Source organism: Myotis yumanensis, unplaced genomic scaffold (genome assembly GCF_028538775.1).
Source record: "Myotis yumanensis isolate MYYU_CA2020_CCGP unplaced genomic scaffold, mMyoYum1.0.hap1 SCAF_4, whole genome shotgun sequence".
In the NCBI taxonomy this organism is placed as follows: Eukaryota; Metazoa; Chordata; class Mammalia; order Chiroptera; family Vespertilionidae; genus Myotis; species Myotis yumanensis.
In genome coordinates, this window is record NW_027223755.1 from 113,361,710 (window position 1) to 113,380,252 (window position 18,543).

At 48.9% G+C, this 18,543-nt stretch overlaps 1 protein-coding gene across 1 annotated transcript in view; it reads right to left on the reverse strand.

Annotated features, from left to right (window-relative positions):
* Positions 1-18,543, reverse strand: part of IQCK (IQ motif containing K) — a 121,993-nt gene that overhangs the window by 99,956 nt on the left and 3,494 nt on the right. The window contains exons 2-4 of the mRNA XM_070413739.1: positions 9,332-9,396; positions 6,970-7,099; positions 5,563-5,660 (exon numbers count right to left, since the gene is read on the reverse strand). Of these exons, the coding sequence (XP_070269840.1) occupies positions 5,563-5,660; positions 6,970-7,099; positions 9,332-9,396 (293 nt within the window). The remainder of the gene's footprint in view (positions 1-5,562; positions 5,661-6,969; positions 7,100-9,331; positions 9,397-18,543) is intronic.

Below are 18,543 nucleotides of genomic sequence, written 5' to 3' on the forward strand. Positions count from 1 at the left end.
CAAAACCCCAGAAACCAGCTTCCAGTCAGCAGGTTTCAGCCAGCCAGACTGCAACATTGTATCGATGTTTTCAGCAGTGAGGCCTCAGAGCTAAAGCTGGCCCAGAATAAAAAAAAAAAAAGAAAAGAAAAAAAGGAGCGGTTGGGAGCTTCACGCCAGCCGGAAAACAGCCCTCAGCCCCTCACCCAGACTGGCCAGGCACCCCAGTGGGGACCCCCACCCTGATCCAGGACACCCTTCAGGGCAAACCAGCCGGCCCCCACCCGTGCACCAGGTCTCTATTCTATATAGTAAAAGGGTAATATGCCTCCCAGCACCAGGATTAGCGGAGCTGCGAGGCCTCCCGGCACCGGAATCAGCGTGACAGGAGGCAGTGCCCAAACCCCCTAATTGCCCTGCGGCTGTGTGTGTGACAGGAGGCGGGGCCACAACCTCCCTATCCGCCCTGCTCTGTTCATGACAGGGGAAGGCACCCCAACCCCCTGATCAGCCCTGCTCTGTGCCTGATAGGGGGGAGCTCCCCAACCCCCTGATTGCCCTGCAGCTCTGTGTTTGACAGGGTGCAGCGCACCAACCCCCTGATCGGCCCTGCTCTGTGTGTGACAGGGTAGAGCCATAACCTCTCCATCGGCCCTGCCTTGAGTGTGACAGTGGCGGCGCCCCAACCCCCTGATCGGCCCTGCTCTGTGGGTGATAGAGGGTGGCGCCCCAACCCCCCTCCACGGGCCTTGCTCTGTGTATGACAGGGTAGAGCCATAACCTCCCCATTGGCCCTGCCCTGAGTGTGACAGGGTGCAGTGCCCCAACCCCCTGATCCGCCCTGCTCTGTGTGTGACAGGGGGCGGTGCCCCAACTCCCCTATTGGCTCTACTCTGTGAGTGACAGGGGGGAGCTCCTCAACCCCCTGATGGGCCCTGCTCTGTGAGTGACAGGGGGCAGAGCCCAACCCCGATCGGCCCTGCTCTGTGCGTGACAGGGGGCAGCACCCCAACCCCCTGATCGGCCCTGCTCTGTGCGTGACAGGGGGTGGCGCCACAACCTCCCCATTGAACTTGCCTTGAGTGTGACAGGGGGCAGTGCCCCAACCCCCCAATCGGCCCTACCCTGAGCGTGACTGAGGGTGGCATTGCAACCTCCCAATCCACCCTGCTCTGTGCATGACAGGGGGCGGCGCCCCAACTCCCCAATTGGCCCTGCTCTGAGCCTGACCAGGGGCTGCACTTAGGGACTGGGCCTGCCTTCTGCCACCCGGGAGCAGGCCTAAGCCAGCAGGTCGTTATCTCCCGAGGGGTCCCAGACTGTGAGAAGGCACAGGCCGGGCTGGGGGACACCCTCCTACCCCCACGAATGCACAAATTTTTGTGCACCGGGCCTCTAGTATAATAATAGAGGAATATGCACATTGTCTGGGACACCGTAATATCACAACCGCTCAGCAGGAGGCATGCACAGCAGAAGCGGGTGGGCGGGGACTGCCATCACCAGGAGGGCCTCCATGCAGCCCAGCCCAGGGTGGCCCCCGGCGGAGGTGCACACAGGTCTGCCCAGCGCAAACGTGACGCTGATTGCGAGCGTCCCCGCCCTGCGCTGATGTGACACTGCCTGCGTGCATCCCTGGCCTGGGACGTGGCGCTGCCTGCGTGCCTCCCCGCCCAGTTTATTAATAAATTTATATATTATTTTCATATACATTTTACTAATTTCCTTTCATCTCTGACACTTCTATTATAGAGAAAGGGGAAATAGCAATATTAAAATATTTCCTCTAATTAATCCCCTTTTAATATGCACAAATTTCGTGCACTGAGCCACTAGTATAATTATAAGCCTTCAAAAATAACCATAAGACTACATGCTGGGGTGGGGTGAGGATGGAATGGGGGATGGGAAGGTATGGAAAGGAGGGAATGAGATTTAGTTAATAAATCCTAAGTCAGGAAATAAAATAAGTTAATGGTAATTCACCCATCTTGCCTATGTGTAGTATTCAAAATACTGAGCTGCCCAGCCCAGCCTGGAGGGAACTGTGGCAGGACAGTTACATCCCATTATGATGCCGTGAGCATCACTAAATATGAAATATGTCCCCTCTTCCTCCCAGGCACAGGAGCACCTGTGTCATCCCTTTAATAAGAAAGAGGCTTAGAGATTACTTAGGACGCTCTGCAAGGGAAGAGTCGATTTTGAACTCCAGTGTGCCTGGCTGTCTTTAAAGTTTATTAATTCTTGCAAGTTTAATCCTTTGAATGAGCCACATTTTCTACATTCCTTGATCATTTAAACCTGAATGCCCCATGCAAGTACCCTGCAGCTCTGGTGGTCAGACTATTTTTATTAGTCCCAGAGGCAGCACATCTGTGGGAGGTCAAAGAGGAAATAAGAGTTGACACAAGGATCCCTCATTAATCTCCAATACAAATAGAAATTTCTCTGATTCTTTCAAAGCATTTTACCATTGTCAAGAGCAGCCGTGGGCAAACTACAGCCCGCGGGCCAGATCCGGCCCGTTTGAAATGAATAAAACTAAAAAAAAAAAAAAGACCGTACCCTTTTATGTAATGATGTTTTTGAATTTATATTAGTTCACACAAACACTCCATCCATGCTTTTGTTCCGGCCCTCCGGTCCAGTTTAAGAACCCATTGTGGCCCTCGAGTCCAAAAGTTTGCCCACCCCTGGCCTAGAGGCTAAAACTCTACCTTGTTACAAAATTATTGATGGGTAGACATTAGATATGCAACCCTCAATGTGAAATCTTTTTTGTTTAAAAAATATTTTTATTGATTTAAGAGAGGAAGGCAGAGGGAGAGAGAGATAGAAACATCAATAATGAGAGAGAATCATTGATTGGCTGCCTCCTGCACAACCCCCAGTGGGGATTGAGCCCCCAACCCGCAACCCGGACATGTGCCTGACTGGGAATTGAATCATAACCTCCTGGTTCATGGGTTGAAGCTCAACCACGGAGCCATGCCAGCCAGGCTCAATGTGAAATCTTCAACATTGCCCTTTTAGCTGATTTTTGTGTCCTTGGAAAGGTTATAAATGAGAAGAATCACAGCTGAATACACTTACATAAAGGCTGCACAATAGTCTAGAAGTGAATATAGCTGCCCTATGGTCTAGAAGTGAATTCCGACCAGATCCACTCTACTTGTTTTGCCACATCTGTTCTTATTTTAGAGGACAAAAAGTTAAAAACAACCTTAGTTCACCATTATCCTTCACTAGTTTTCTTGTGGGCAGGCTGGTTTTCTTGAGGGCAGGGCCGTATTTTGTCCCTTCCGTGCCCCAGGCCTGACCCTGTGATCAGCACACAGTAGGGCTTACAAACATTTGCTGAATAGAACTGAACTTGGATGATTTCATCTATTTTAAAATATTTTTAAACACATTCAAACAAAAGTTATTCGCTTGTGCTCATTTCATTGTTTAATTATTGCATCCCATCCTTTGTGCAGTCCAATAAAAGGAACAGCACACTGAACATACTTTGGCCAACAGCAAGATTAAAATAAAAGTTCCCTGAAATGTGATTTGTGAGGTCTCCCTTATTTAGCAGTAGGTCCTAAAGCCAGAGACAAGGCCACCTGACAATGGCAGGCCAGGCTGAGGGCTCTGCACTTGGCCTCCGGCCTCACTCCCATACACCTGGCCACACCCAAACCCTGTTTAACACCACAGGGGAGAGGAAGGTCAGTTTTGAGTAGGGGACAAGATTTAAGTTGTCAGGGAAAGCCAAGTGAGCAAATGAAAAATACATAAGAATTAGAAGCAGTTTAGATTTTATAACCTAAGGCAACTCGCAATCTGTCCTCCAGAAAATGGTTATGAATGAAAACCCGGGATTTTCTCTTGGACAGCCCCCACCTCCCATTACTTGGGAGGGATGAAAGCCCAGGCCCCAGTATCACCTGGCCTTGGTTGAAGATGTGCTTCGTGGCTCACTAGGTGGGCTACTGTAGGTAATACTCAACTTCTCTGAGTTCCAGGGGCCTCCTTCCTAAAAGGGCATTGATGTGAAGGGGCTCTGGCTTAGAGGGTGCGGGGGGGGGGGGGGGGGGGGGGGGGATGAGATGATCTGACCAGTGCGGACCTCAGAGGGCAAGTGCTCAGGGACACGGCTCTGTAGCACTCGTCCCCAGCACAGTCATCACAGCGCAGTGAACTGGCAGGTGAAGGGAGCCTTAGGCCTGGAGCCGCCTCTGTTTACTCTCCTTGAGCAGAGCACCCCCTGCTGTTAGTCCAAGGGAATCTGCTCCTGGTGGTCTTCCCTGGTTCCCTCAGGACCCGGTCTGTGTTGGCAAGTCAGGGGAATGAGGCAGGATGGAGGTTCCCTTTGAATTCACCCAGGTCTCAAAACTAAGCATTTCTTCTAGAATAATATCCAAATATTTTCTCCTCAGTTACAGAAGTACCATCAGGGCAGGATCCCCTTCTTGTCAGACAGAGAGCCTTCACTGAGGGGCAACCAAGTGGTGACACCATTACCAGGAGTGCTTTAAGCTTTCAAGACGCTGGGGCCATCAAACAGACTGGATTTGCAGTGTGGCTACTGCCTTTTTTTTTTTTTTTTTTTTTAGTATAATTTTGTCAAGTGCTTGGTCAATATTAAATGTTGTTGCTATTTTATTCTTTCCATGTGGGTCACCCAAAACTCTAGTATTCTAGCAGTGCAGGGAACACACATGGCCAGCGTGTCCTGTCACATGCAGAAAAGAGGGAGTCTCTAAGGGTATTTATGTGGGGCTGTGCCAGGACTGGGACTCGACTCACACAGGTGACTGGCTGCAGTGGGACGATGACCAGTACATATGAGTACTTGCTGGGCAGGCCTTTCCTGATGAAGCAAGGTCCATGCATGGCATTTGGCATGAAGGGGAGGAGGAAGAGGCCAGAGGTAGGTTGATGAATCCAACAGGGGAGAAAAGCTAAGGAGTAACAAACCGGAGAGCAGGCCCAAGAAACCTGGCAAGTAACCCTCCAGAACCAGTGGCCAGCAGAGGGCAGACATGTGTGTGCACAACTCCATGCCAGGGCTAGAGCTGAGTGACCCTAAACACAGGCTCTCACTCTCAAAGGGGTCACTGTATTGAGAACAACCACTTGAAGGTAGTGAGGTAATGAGTTATCATATGATAAAAATGATTATTTACAAATCCTATATAATAAAAGGCTAATATGCAAATTGACCAAACAGTGGAACAACTGGTCACTATGACGAACACTGACCACCAGGGGGCAGACGCTCAATGCAGGAGCTGCCCCCTGGTGGTCAGTGCGCTCCCACAGGGGAGCACCATTAAGCCAGAAGTCGGGGTCACAGCTGGCGAGCACAGCGGTGGTGGCAGGAGCCTCTCTTGCCTCAGCAGCAGCTCTAAGGACCCGTCAGGGGATGTTCGATGTATTACTGGAGCCGGGCAGACCTAAGCCAGCAGTTGGACATCCCCCAATGGGTCCCAGACTGTGAGAGGGTGCAGGCTGGGCTGAGGGACCCTTCCCCCAGCCCCAGTATACGAATGTTGTGCACCGGGCCTCTAGTAAAGAAATAAAACCACTGACCTCAAAACATTTTTCTTTCTTTGCCTGGTGAAGCAGGCTCGCTATACCGGGAAGCAGAACTGGAAAGATGAACGTTTCCAAATATTCTTTGGGGGAACCTGAAACAAACAATAAGATGCCCAGCTGAAGATCCCAAAGGGCTGTCAACCTGATGGTCCTTGGGGGTGCAGTGAAGGAAACTTTATTCAGTGCAAAACAATTGTGATACAGCATAGCTGTGGGGCAGCCTGGGGCCAGGTCCCTTTCTGGCTAGACAGCTCTGCTCTGCACTGCTCAGGTGAGACATCTTTGGTGTATCCACTCAGCTGGGGACACTCAGCCTTCTGTGTAAAGGGAAAGTGGGCTCTTAGAGCCAGAGGGGCTTCTATAGACAAAAGTCCCAGACCCTGATCCCTGATTGGTCTGTCCTCATGCAAATGAGGGATCCAAATCCTTGTCATTTGATTAGTCCAAAAGGGACTGCCCTGATTGGTCAGAATAGAGCTGGTCTGGTTGGTGGGGGCTACACAGCTCCAGTTGTAAGGGGAAAGCCTCAGTGCTATGGGTTGAAATAGGATCCCAGGAACTCCTTTATAAGAGTTAGCAGAAACAGTGCAGGTAGGCAGTTCAGTGTGGAGGTAGGCATTTCAGTGCAATCTTCTCCCTAAAGCATGGCTTGTGTGAGAGGCCCCTGTTTAGCAATGGGGGCTGGACTGTGCTTTTATCATTTGAGCCCAGTTAGTTATTGGGAACCCTTTTAGTAGGTGTCTTCTTTCTCAGGGTTTATGACCAAGTTAATCTGGGAGAAATATTTACTTCTGAACCAGAAAAAGAACTGTCCAGGAAATAACATGGCCTTCAGTATTACTTGAGGCTGCTGAGTGGGGCACCTCTATAGTCCAATGAGGGTTCAGGCCAGGCTCTACACAGGGCCAGGGCCACAGGCACAGCCAGGCCAGTGAGGCTGGGGAAATGAGCACAGAACGTGGGGGGAACTAAAGTCAGAGAGGAACAGAGGGTACAGTGGAGAGAGCCCCATGGCCACGGTCATGATGGCGCTGATTGCCAAGGCCCAAAGCAGAGAGAACAGAACAAAGCAGTAGGAGAGGTCCTGGCCCCAGGAGGCCCAGAGGAACTGGGGCGCAGGCAGGAGGCTTCAACCCACAAAGCAGGGCAGCATGGTATTTTCTTCTACTTCTCACATTTTTGCCCTTCTGTATTTAACACAGAATTAGAGTATGCTAGCTACTTATCATCATTATATTTCAACCTTAAAGATAAATCAATGGAACAGGCTACTTCTTTTAATAATTAAAACAAGAACATATTTATTTACGTAGTCTCTCTGTCTGTCCATCCCAACCCCACCTTGTGGTTTTGCAATGTTACAAACTCCAAACTAGGAAAGAGGAAATCTTCTTTACTTACAAGTTTTGGGATCAATTGTTTCCAATTTGATTTGAGTGCAAGGTATGTATGAGTCTGTGGCCCATTGAGGAAATGGGTAACGGTGCTCTGCACTGAAGCCACGGAAAAGTGTTTCTTCCAATGGTGAAACCTGCGGGAGTCGGGAAAATCAATTCATATAAATACAGTGGGGCCTTGACTTACGAGTTTCATTTGTTCCAAGACCGAGCTCGTTAAGGAGCTCGGTAACTTAAATTACTCTATCAACTCAATGCAGAAAATCGGCCGAGAGACAGCTGGTATCTCAAAAAACTCAAGGCCCCACTGTAGCTTAAATAATTGCATTTTCTTTTATAACCTAACACAGGAATACAATTCTGCATCAGACTTTACGTTCTAGGGGGCATATTAAGCACAAGTCTTAGATTTCTTCCCTCCTGAGACACATAAATGGCAAACGAAGAATACTCCTCTAATAGAGAGAAGAATACGAGGACCATCAGTGGATGAGAGATGTGCCAACATTTCCAGAAGAAACAGGAATTAAAGTTGTCATCAGGTAAGAGAGAGGGAAAGCAGCCGCCCAGAATCCACAGTCTGAAACTGCCCGGAGGATGGGAGTCCATCTTCCCACCAGGATTCCCAAGGGCTTCATGCTCAGGGTTCAAGTCTTCAGAGGGTGAGCATGAAAAGGGGATGGTAATGAACGAGAGGGTTAAGTGAAAATCTGGCTGGGCCTCCACTGGTCTGCTGCCCACATTTCCCCTCTGCTGGCTTCTGCCCCCTCAATATGTGTAAAGCTGGGCTCACAGCAGCATTTTCTATCCAGCTCTCCTTTCCAATGGCTCTTCTAAAAACAAATTTAAAAAACAGCCTTGGAAGGAGTAGAACTACTGAGGGTGCCATGCTGGTGGTCAAAAGATTTAAAAAAATTGACCATTCATTTGGAGGCTCCCTGCCTGCAGACCCTGAATAAAAGTCTTCCAGTGTCAGAAACCCCCCGGGAGCGCTCAGCCAGTGATTCTACTCACAGAACAGATGTATCTAGAAAACAAACCTATCTGCACAACAGTAGAAGAAAACCATACCAGCCAGATAGAAAAATCCACTCGGGCCCCCATTTTAAATTCTGAATAAATAGTCAAAGCTTCCCACACAGATAAAGAACATCAACAGCATAAACGACAAAGATCAAGATCTACAAAGAACAACTGACCCGGGAAGAAGCACAAATAATTCAGGGAAGGGACTGTGGTTAGTATCTGTAGAGAAATGTGAGAAACAGTGCATCCATAAAGCAAGAACAGGATGCCTTGAAAAAAGAACAATCCCAGGCCAAGACAGTTCTTAGACAAGGTTCTGTGACAGCAGCAGCTGTAGTAGTGGACTGGAAATCTAGTCTTAGGTTTGGGTCCATTCCTGTGACTCTGCTGAAGTCCCTTCATCTCTCAGGGTCTTGCTTTATTTTAAACTCCATTAAGTTCCTATTTGCTCCAAGCAGACTGCACGAGGGCCTCTCTTCCAGGCTGCTGCTCTTGCCCTCCTTCCTTAATGCAGTTGTCTTTGAAAGGGCGAGGGCTAGGCCCTCCACCTTGCCCCAGGGTAAGGGCTACACCCTCCACCTTGCCCCAAGGTAAGGGCTACGCCCTCCACCTTGCCCCAAGGTAAGGGCTACGCCCTCCACCTTGCACAGGGTAAGTGCTCCATCTTACCTTGGGCACGGTGCTTGGCAAGGAGCTTCTTCCCGGAAGTCTAAGCCTCTGCTAGCCACACCCAGGAACAAGACACCGACTTGCTCCTGGCCAATCGGCAGAGCACAGTCCTTTCTCCTCCCCTTACTCCAACCCCCACTATAAAACCCGTCTCCACACAGAGTTATCTCTCGCTCTGCTTCCTGCTGCTGTGTCGGCAAGGTGGGGGAGCCGAGCTAGCTCGAATAAAGACTCTTATGCTTTTGCATCGGACATGGCTGGCTCCCTGATGTGGTTTTTTGGGGATCCTGAAATCTGGGCATAACAGTCTTCTTGCCTCCTTGGGCACGCCTGGGGAAAACTGCTCTCTCTGCAACTGTCCCCAACATGGACATGTGGTGACTCCACTGTAAAGGCCTTTCCTACCCAGGATCTCATTTGAGCCACACAGAGGCACTGTGAATTAGTCAAGGATTACCTGATCCATTTAACAGATGTGAAAACTGAGGCCTAAGAGGTTATGAAGTGCCCTTCAAGTCACATTGCTAGAAGCAGAGCTAGGACTAGCCCATGTTCCTGGTTCTAGCTCCAGTGCCTTTCCTAACTCATGACACTGTGTGACAGTCCCCAGCTATCAGTACTGTTCTCACTTGAGAGCTTTTCACTGAAGGCTCAGGTGGGACAATACTCACGGTAATCACGGCTTCTTGTTTGATTTTGTATCCCTCTGGGAAGGGAGGCAGCTCAGCTTCATACTCTAAAAGGAGTGGGTGCAAAGCATCAATTCCATACTCAATTGCAGTTTATGATGTAATTTTCTTTCCTCTAAGTAAAAATTCTTGTTTTATCTTGGTTGGGGGTTTTTAGAAATGAAAAATAACTGGCCATTACAAGTTAATAATTAATGTGAAGTACCTTATTTAAAATGAATGAGATAATTATTCACTTGTGTGAAGAGTCCAGGCTTTATGTAAAGAGTTTAAGACTTTTCCTGAGAGTACGACTTTAGATTTTGACCCCAATTATGTAACTACAAGAGAATGAGGAGGGTCCTAGGAAGAAAACAGCATCCAGGGAGGAGAGGGGAGAGAAAAGGAGGAACACGTGAGGGCAGGGCAGAAGCAGCAGCAGAGGGAAGACCCCGTGCATAACTGGAAAAGCCAGCCTATAAGCCCTCACTACTCAGAGCACGGCCAGACCCAGCAGCACCTGCATCCCTGGGAGCTAGAAATCTGCATCTCAAGCCCACCCCAGCCCTGCTGGACTTAACCAGCATTTAATAAGACCAGGGGGCTTGCATTGTGCCCACACTGACGCTGGAGAAGTTCTGCTGTAAGCGCCAGCAGTTTCTCATCCTTGCAGCACGTCAGAATCACCTGGGAGCTTTTTGAAACTACTGTTTTGGCCCAACCCCAGAAATTTTGATTCAGTACTAATAGGTCTGGAGCAAGAGCCTGGGAATCAGTGCTTTTAAAGTTCTCCAGGCAGTTCTCATACGTAGTGAGGTGGAGTACTACTGCCAGGTTTCAAGGCTGATCACAGCCCACCTGTTGGAGAGCTTCCTGCACAGAACAGTCCACACGTGCTCTGCAGGTGACGCTGCTGAGAGATGGCAGAAAATGCTCACGGCTATTTTAGTTACACCTCCAGGAAAGACTGACACAAGTATTTCTGGAAAGGTCAATGTTGTATAGTTGCTTTGCACTGATGAGAGAAAACAAAGTTTCTGGGCAAGAGGATATTAATGAAATATAGTTGTCCTGGACACAAGTTTTATTTCATTATCTAGTTCCTTAAAGGACAGTAGAGCATTTCTAAGCAAAAACATTTTTTTAAAAATTCCTAGGTATCAGGTTGGAGACAAGTATACCAGGTGGCAGGTGATAAGCACTTTTGATTCCCAAAATAACAAATTATCACAAACTTACTTAAAACAACACAAATGTATTAGCTCAGCTCCTGTGATCAGGAGTCTGGGTGTGGGTGAGGGCTCAGGAGACTGAGACCAAGGTGTTGGGCCTGGCTGTGACCTCATCTGAGGGCTGGGTCCTCGGCAAGCGCCATGGTTGTTGGCAGGATTCAGTTTCTGTCGGTCTGGGTCCCCATTTCCTTGTTGGCTGTTGGTGAGGACTGCTCTCAGCTCCTAGAGGCTGCGCTCAGGGCCTTGTCACAGGGCAGTTTACGTGGTCATTCGCTCACTGCAGGCAAGCAGAAGTGTCTTCTGCTTCAATCTCTTAGATGAGGTGCTCACCTGATTAGGTCAGGCCCACCTATAATGATCTCTCTAATTTAAAGTCAACTGATTACAGACTTAATTACTTCTGAAAAGTCTCTAAACAGCAATGTCTAGATTAGCGACTGATCAACTAATTGGGAGGTAAGTGCACTCAGTGAACAAAATACCGGCTCTTCCACAAAATACCGACTTCTGCGTATGGGCCACAAAGTTTCAATCGCACTGTACGTGCGCACCCGCACATGGTATTTTGTGAAAGAGCCACACTCAAGGGGCTAAAGAGCCGCATGTGGCTCTCGAGCCGCAGTTTGCCGACCACAGCACTAGGGGAATTTTTTGGGCTGGGCCACTAAGAATACTGCCCATCACAGTAGTTCTAGCTCTACCACTTTTTTTTCCCTTTCAAACAAGCATGCAGATTCACCCTTTCCCCAACCTTTTGAGAATCACCAAAATAGTGTGAAAGCTATTTATCTGAACTTAAGATATATATAGCTCTATAGCTTTATCTGATTACCAGAGCTTATTGTAAGAAAATTCCAAATAATACAGAGATGTCATGTGAAGAGTATAAATCACACATAATGTCTTTACAACCAACAGCCTTTGTTAGATTTGGCAAAGGTCCAACCTAATCTTTCCAATGTACTTACTGATATGCATATGTAATACACACATTTATTTACTTTAGATCTAGACTAGGTCAAATCATTCTAGAACCTTGTAACAGTGTCCTTTTTCTTAACAACTCATACTATTTTTACCCTTTTTTGAAATTTGTAAAAATCTCTTTAATAGACTGTGTGTTTTGTGACTAAATTACCTGGGTCTGCTTGTGCTCACCATCATATTCCCACAGAATACTTCTGAATGAATGAATAAATGAACCAAACAGTATGGAAAATTACTTTTGACCCTTGACCTACTGATTCATTCATTGATACTTACTGAGAGCCCACTATGTTGAATCTTTCGAGGCTGCTACAAGTATTATGCGCCACATTTATTCAGCCAGTGTACTCTTTTTAGTTGTTGTTAATCCTCACCTGAGGATATTTTTTCCATTGATATTTTAGAGAGAGTGGAGGGGTACAGAGAGAGAGAAGCATCGATTGATCGCCTCCTGCACGCAACCCCGCCCCCCCTCCAGGATCTAACCTGTAACCCAGGCACGGTTCATGTCTTTGACCAGGAATTGAAGCCAAGACCCTTCTTTGTGCTGGCCGATGCTCTAACCATTGAGCAACATCACCAGGGAAGGGAATTTGCTTTTTAAATGTATATTTCCTAACAGAATGTAATACTTACCTCGAAGATAGGATTTCCCCCAAATCCTATTTCTCATGTTTGTTGTGAGAAACTAAATTTACTATGTTTGTTATAGAAAACTGCACTTGTTAGAATGTTTTAAGAAATTGGGCTTATTCCTCTAAGTTATAATAGTCATTAGTGTGCCAGTGTGTACAATTCACCATCTTGATCTCGTTAACTTCATGCTGTAACTCTATCAAGTCCCTTGCTTTTCAGAGAGCACCCTTCCTCTTTGCTTTCTCCCTACAGGCCTGTTTGACTAAAATAAATCTCACAATTCTAAAATGTTGGGGTCCAACCCCAACGGGTCCAAGGGTTCCCCAAGGTGTGGACGGAGTAGGCGATGAAGGAATGACATGGAGACAGGGTTCAGTTCATCAGCATAGCGAGGTTCTCCCTCCAGGATCTCCAGCGAAGTTCTGGTTAGGAACTCCAACCAAGTTCTGGTCAGGATCTCCAACCAAGTTCTGGTGCCATGTTCTCTCGCTAGGTTCTCCAGCCAGGTTCTCCAGGTTTTCCAGCCAGGTTCAGTCACCAGGTTCTTTAGCCAGGTTCTATCCAGGTTCTTTTGCCATGTTCTGTCTAGGTTCTCCAGTGAAGTTCTGTAGCCAGGTTCTGTCCAGGATCTTTTGCCATGTTCTCTGGCTAGGTTCTGGTTAGGATCTGATGAGGGTCTGATGAGGATCTGATGTGGATCTGATGAGGAGCTGATGTGGATCTGATGTGGAGCTGATGAAGATCTGATGAGGATCTGATGATTATTGTCTTGTTACATCCGTATTTATACCAGCCGATTTTAATCCTGTCAATTTCTATTACAAAGGTTAGGGCGTTTCTTATCTCCATTCCAGGGAGTAAAGATTATGTAGCTTAACTACCCGCCTGGCACTTAATTAAGGGGTTGTATCCCCTCCCTAACCTCAGGGAAAGATCCCCACCTGGGGAAACAACCTTTCTCGGAGAGGTGACCTTGGTTAAAACACATGGCGCTAAAGGGAGCAAACATATTAAGAACAGTATGCTATATACGCCAGGTCCATTGAAACATATGCTGTGCAGATGTTTCTTTCCTGCAGCGACTGTGTCAAGCAGCAAGGATGGACCGGCTTCCGGCACTAAAACACAATGCACAGCATGTTTCTTTGTCAACAATAGCACATATGTATTGAACACTTCTAAAATGTCGGGCACACTGCTGAGCTCCTCTGCATACACCATCTTAACCCTCACAACAGGTGGGTGTGCTAGGGTGAGGGACTGCACCATGGAAGGGTTACAGAATGTGCTGGGAGGGGGGACTGACATATGAAGGATTGTGTTGCCAGGATATGAGGATTGTGTATGTGCTGGGAGGAGGGACTGACATATGGAGGGGAGTTGCAGGGTTAGGAACCATGGAAGAAAAATTGCTAGATTGTCTTAGACTAGTCAGGTGTGACTCTGTTTACCCCCCCTTTGTGCTTATGAACTTTCTGTGAGCTTCTAAGGTAACACTGTTTTGTTATAAAAATCATAATGCACACTTGCTCTTTGCCACATGCCGCGAGGCTTCCCAGAGGGGGAAGGTACGGGCTGTGGTCAGCTGGCCAGCTTAATAAACGGCTTTCAAATTTAAATTCTGAGTCGGTGGTCTATCTCGTTGAGCCAACCCATAACATTTGGAGGCCCGCAGCGAGATACCCGGCAGGGAGGAGAGGGACCCCTTATTTAGGACTGGAGGCTCTCCCCCGGCAGGGGTGAGAGGGACCCCCTATTTAAGGCAGGAGGCTCTCCCCCAGCAGGGGTGAGAGGGACCCCTTGTTTAGGGCAGGAGGCTCTCCCCCGGAAGGGAGGAGAGGGACCCCCTATTCAAGGCAGGAGGCTCTCCCCCAGTTGTCGCCGGGCACTCAGCGAGATACCCCACACCTGTGGAGAACGATTACCAAGGAGGCCTCCAGTCCACCCAAAACTTTCAATTCAGAAACCAAGCCACCTGGACTCTCGAGAGAGGTAAGGGACCGGTCGTTAAACAGGAATTGGGACGTCCCACGGAAGGACCTATATGGAGGGCTGGACGCAGCGGTACTCCTGGTCCTGACCCGCGGCCACGACGGTGGCTGGGGTCCCTGGTTCGTGCGGCTGTAGGCTGCACTGGGTTTGTCTGTCTGGTATTTGTTTGTCTTGGTATTTGTTGTCAAGAAGTTGTCTGCTTCTGTGTACACCCTGCTGCAATGTGTTTTGAAAATTTTCAGGACTCCAAGGAGCAAGCTGCAGGTTCCGGGCAACCTTAGGTTGCATTTGGCTGATTTATTTTGTCTTTGTTATTTGTTGTCTTTGTCTTTGTCAAATGGGATAGGGTCAGTCATCTTTGTCGACCCCCTATCAGTCAGGCCCACTCCGGGTGAGTGGAAGGGGAGCTTGATCACCTCCCGGGAAGCTATAGAGCTCCCTCAGGAATCAGGAAATGGTTAGGAATTGGGTGGATTGTTTAAACTCTGAGTGAATGTCTGGTGAAAGTGTGTGAGTGTGGAGGGAGGGGGCCTGCCCTCTCCTCTCCTTTATGTGGCTCCACGACTTCGGTTACGGAGTCCGAGTGGGCCCCAACCTGCGGTTCCGCGATTCGTCATATGGCATAACGGTGACTCACCCCCATGTGGAGGTGACCAGGCCCGGGGTTTATACGGGTGCACCTTAGCTACGACGAATCTAAGCTCCCAAGGGACGCGGCCAGGCGGGCACCTGCGTGAGGATCTGTGAAAACAGGTCACCCCTTCCCTTGTCTGTCTCTCGCCACCGGTCATCATGGGGTCGGGGCAAAGTTTGTTTGTGTGGGACTGGCCAAATTACTACAGAGAAGGGAGACTGGATACAGCTCCAGCCTGGGCTGGTCTATTAAGAAAGTGTAAATCATTACTGGTCTGTGTAAAGTAAGAGCTACTTTGATTTATTCTGCTTTCTGTTGATACGCTTGGCTGAACGTTTGGGCTGGCCCCTTGGCAGTCTGCAAAGTCTCTCGGCAGCTGCGAGAATTATTTTTCTCAGAGTCTTTTGCTCACTGTTAAGGAGAATCAGCTCACTTAGTTAATAAAGATTTCTGTCTATCAGCTGCTCTCACCTAGGTTGTAATTTACTGTATTAAACTGAAGTTCTAGGGTAAATTTAAAGGTTATAATATTAATGCTTTTGATTTACAGCGATTCTGTGAATGGGAGTGGCCCACTTTCCAGGAAGGGTGGCCGGATGCAGGGTCTTTTGATCTGACCACTGCCTACCGGGTCCATTACGTCATACACGGCCGCCCAGGGCATCCTAATCAAATTCCTTATATTCAAGTTTAGGTTGACATATTGTCCAAGAAACCCCGGTAAATGAGGGCTTGCCTCCCGAGGAAAAATTGGGACAGAGACAGACAATTCTTTTGGCCGGGCCCCAGAAGGGAAAAGCTCCCCCGGTCCTTCAGGGAGAGAGGGGGAGAACCTCCAGGACCTTGCGACATCTGCCAGTCCTGCAGTTCCTACGGCAGGCCGGCCCTCTAGATCTGGGGCTAGACAGGCAGCCCTCTGGGGAAGCAAGGCAGACCAAGGCGCTATTCCCAGCTCCAGACCAGATTGGGGAGTAAATGAACAAAGAAGGGAGGCTGGATGCCTGAGCTGCCTGCAGTGGCCCTAAAAAAGAAAAAAAAAGAAGAAGCAGCAGCAGTAGCAGCGAGAAAGTACTTGGGCTTTTGGCTTGCAGGCTACAGCAGTTAAGCCGTAAGCCAGTGACTGGTACTAGCCTTCCTACAGCCCCAGGAATAGAGCAGCAAGCCTGAGATCTATGAAAGCTGCAGATAGAGTTAGTAAAAGTTCCCTGCTTGCAAATGTACTGAAAGGGTTTAGTACCTGTTGCTGCTGGAAGAGGAGGGGCTGATATCCCCTTCCAGTACATTCCCTTCAAAGAGGCCTGGTCACTGTTCTGCCATAAAGGGGACTGGTGGGAAGACAAGGAAAGCAGGGCCCTGTAACTAATAAACAGAGAAGGGCACTCTCCCTAGACCTGGGAGCCATCGGGACTTTGAAATTCTCCAAGAGAGGAGAAGTCTGACTCAGAGACTGGCCGAAAAATCGTTGGGTTAGGAGGACCGGAGGCTGCACATTGAACTTATAGACTGCAATTTGCTAGGCAGAGGTCCAAGCCCAGTTGTATAGGGATTAAGCTACCTATGTACAGCAAAACAACTTTCTCCTGTGCCAGAATACATTTTAAGGAAATTGGACAAGCTGTATTTGTGGCTAGAAAGAACTGGCCTATGTGTAAACTGTCCTGGAAAAAGGCTATGTGGAATGAACCCAAAAAGTATAGGGTGTCTAGCTGCCAAGAGGGCAGTTGCCCAGGTGGGCAAAGAAGAATACCCATTAAATTTTGGTCTCTATTGAGAGACAGTTGACAGTTAGCAACCTGTATACTGTCTTACAGGCCTGTGTGACCATGCCCATGTCAGGGGTGGCACAAAACCTCAACTGTAGGAAACTGGGGAAGGCCCGTCTAGAACAGAGGGGTTAATAAAGTGGTGAATACTAGCCCTCTGTTACAGGAATTACAGACCCTGTGAGGTCCTGTGACATATAAGACCCTGTAGGGAAATAAAGCTCCTTTAGTCCATTCTGAAAGAACAAATAAAAGACAGATTGAAAGCTGTGTTTCCCTCCAGGCAACCAAACTGGAACCCCTATAGTGACAAGGGAAAGGAGGCTCTCGATCGGTATCGCCAGACTCTATTAGGGGGCATCCGAGCTGCTGCTTGGAGACCCACAAACCTCTCTAAGGTGACAGAGACAGTCCAGGGGCCTAACCCTGATGCCCTGGAAAGTCGGAGGGCTGTCAATGTTGCATTTGTTTCCCAGTCAGCCCCAAATATTAGGAAAAAATGACAAAAGTTAAAAGGCTTTGAGGGGAAATCAATCTCTGAGTTGGTTGAGGTGGCCCAGAAGGTTTTCAATAATCAGGAGGACCCGACAGCAGATTTAAACACCCGGATGGCCAAGGTCCTCCTGTCCCTGAGCGAGGAGGAAGGCCCAAGGGGCCGGAGAGACAACAAGGGCAAAGAAAAGCCTCGCGGAAGAAAAGGAGTCCAACCCAGGCTTGGGAAAAATCAATGTGCATTTTGCAGAAAGGAAGGACATTGGAAAAGGGAGGGCCCTGAACGTGCGGGGGAACCGACTCCCTCCCATGCTGGTGGAGGAGGTGGATTGGGGTTGTTGGGGCTCAGCTGGCCCCCAGGAGCCCAGAATAACCCTGACAGCGGGGGGCCAAAAGGTGGACTTCCTTGTGGAACTCATAGCACTCACTCAGGCCCTCTGGTAGGGAAAGGGAAAAAGAGTAAACATTTCAGCTTCCTGAAAAGAGCTGCCTTGAACCCTGCCACACTCCTCCCTGACGAGAAGGCAGAGGCCCCTTTGCCTGACTGCGAGGAGACACTGACTACCCTCACTTCCCTCCGTGAGGACCTCGTGGACCAGCCCTGCAGGATCCGGATGAGACCCTCTACACGGACTACCGGAGCAGCTTCATAGAGGAAGGTACCCGGTAGCGGGGGGCACATGAGGAGGAGCCAGGAGAGATCTAAGAAGCCCTGGTAAGCGCCCCGGCACTGGCCCTGCCAGTCCTACCCAGGGACTACAGGGATATATCTCCTCACACTGCCCTTACAGGAGGACACGGGAGCCACCTTAAAGAAGTCTCCTGACCTCAGGAGGAAAGGAAAAAGCTCCTGAGATACTTAACCACCTGGCAGCCATATAGGGGCCAGGGAATTGACTAAAAGACCAGTAGGGCCCCTAGAAGTTCTCGTAGCCCTGCCAGCACGGAGGCTCCCAGAGAAGCCTACTCATCTGCCAGAGGAGCAGAGGCTAGCTGAGAAACTAAGGGCCCGGGAAGGAGAGGCTGGATGGCTAATTCTGCCAGATGGGAGGCCTATAATGCCAGAAGCCCTGGGGCAGACCATCGCTTTCCAGACCCACCAGAGCACCCACCTGAGGGGAATGAAGCTATCAGAACTACTGGGAAGAGAATTTTTACATCCCAGGGCTCCAGAAAATATCTCGAGAGTTGGCTAGAAGATGCCAAGTGTGTGCCCAGGTGAACCAAGGGCCCCTGTTGTGGCCGCTCCGGGACAGCGAATCCGAGGTCAGAAACCCGGAGAACACTGGGAAGTGAACTTCACCGAGATACCAGGAGGACAAGGAGGGTGTAAATACTTGCTGGTTTTCATTGATACCTTCTCTGGCTGGCCTGAGGCATACCCAACCAAGGCAGAGACAGCACAGGTAATAATTAGAAAACTCCTCACTAAAATTGTCCCCTGGTTTAGCCTGCCACTATACATGGGGTCCGACGATG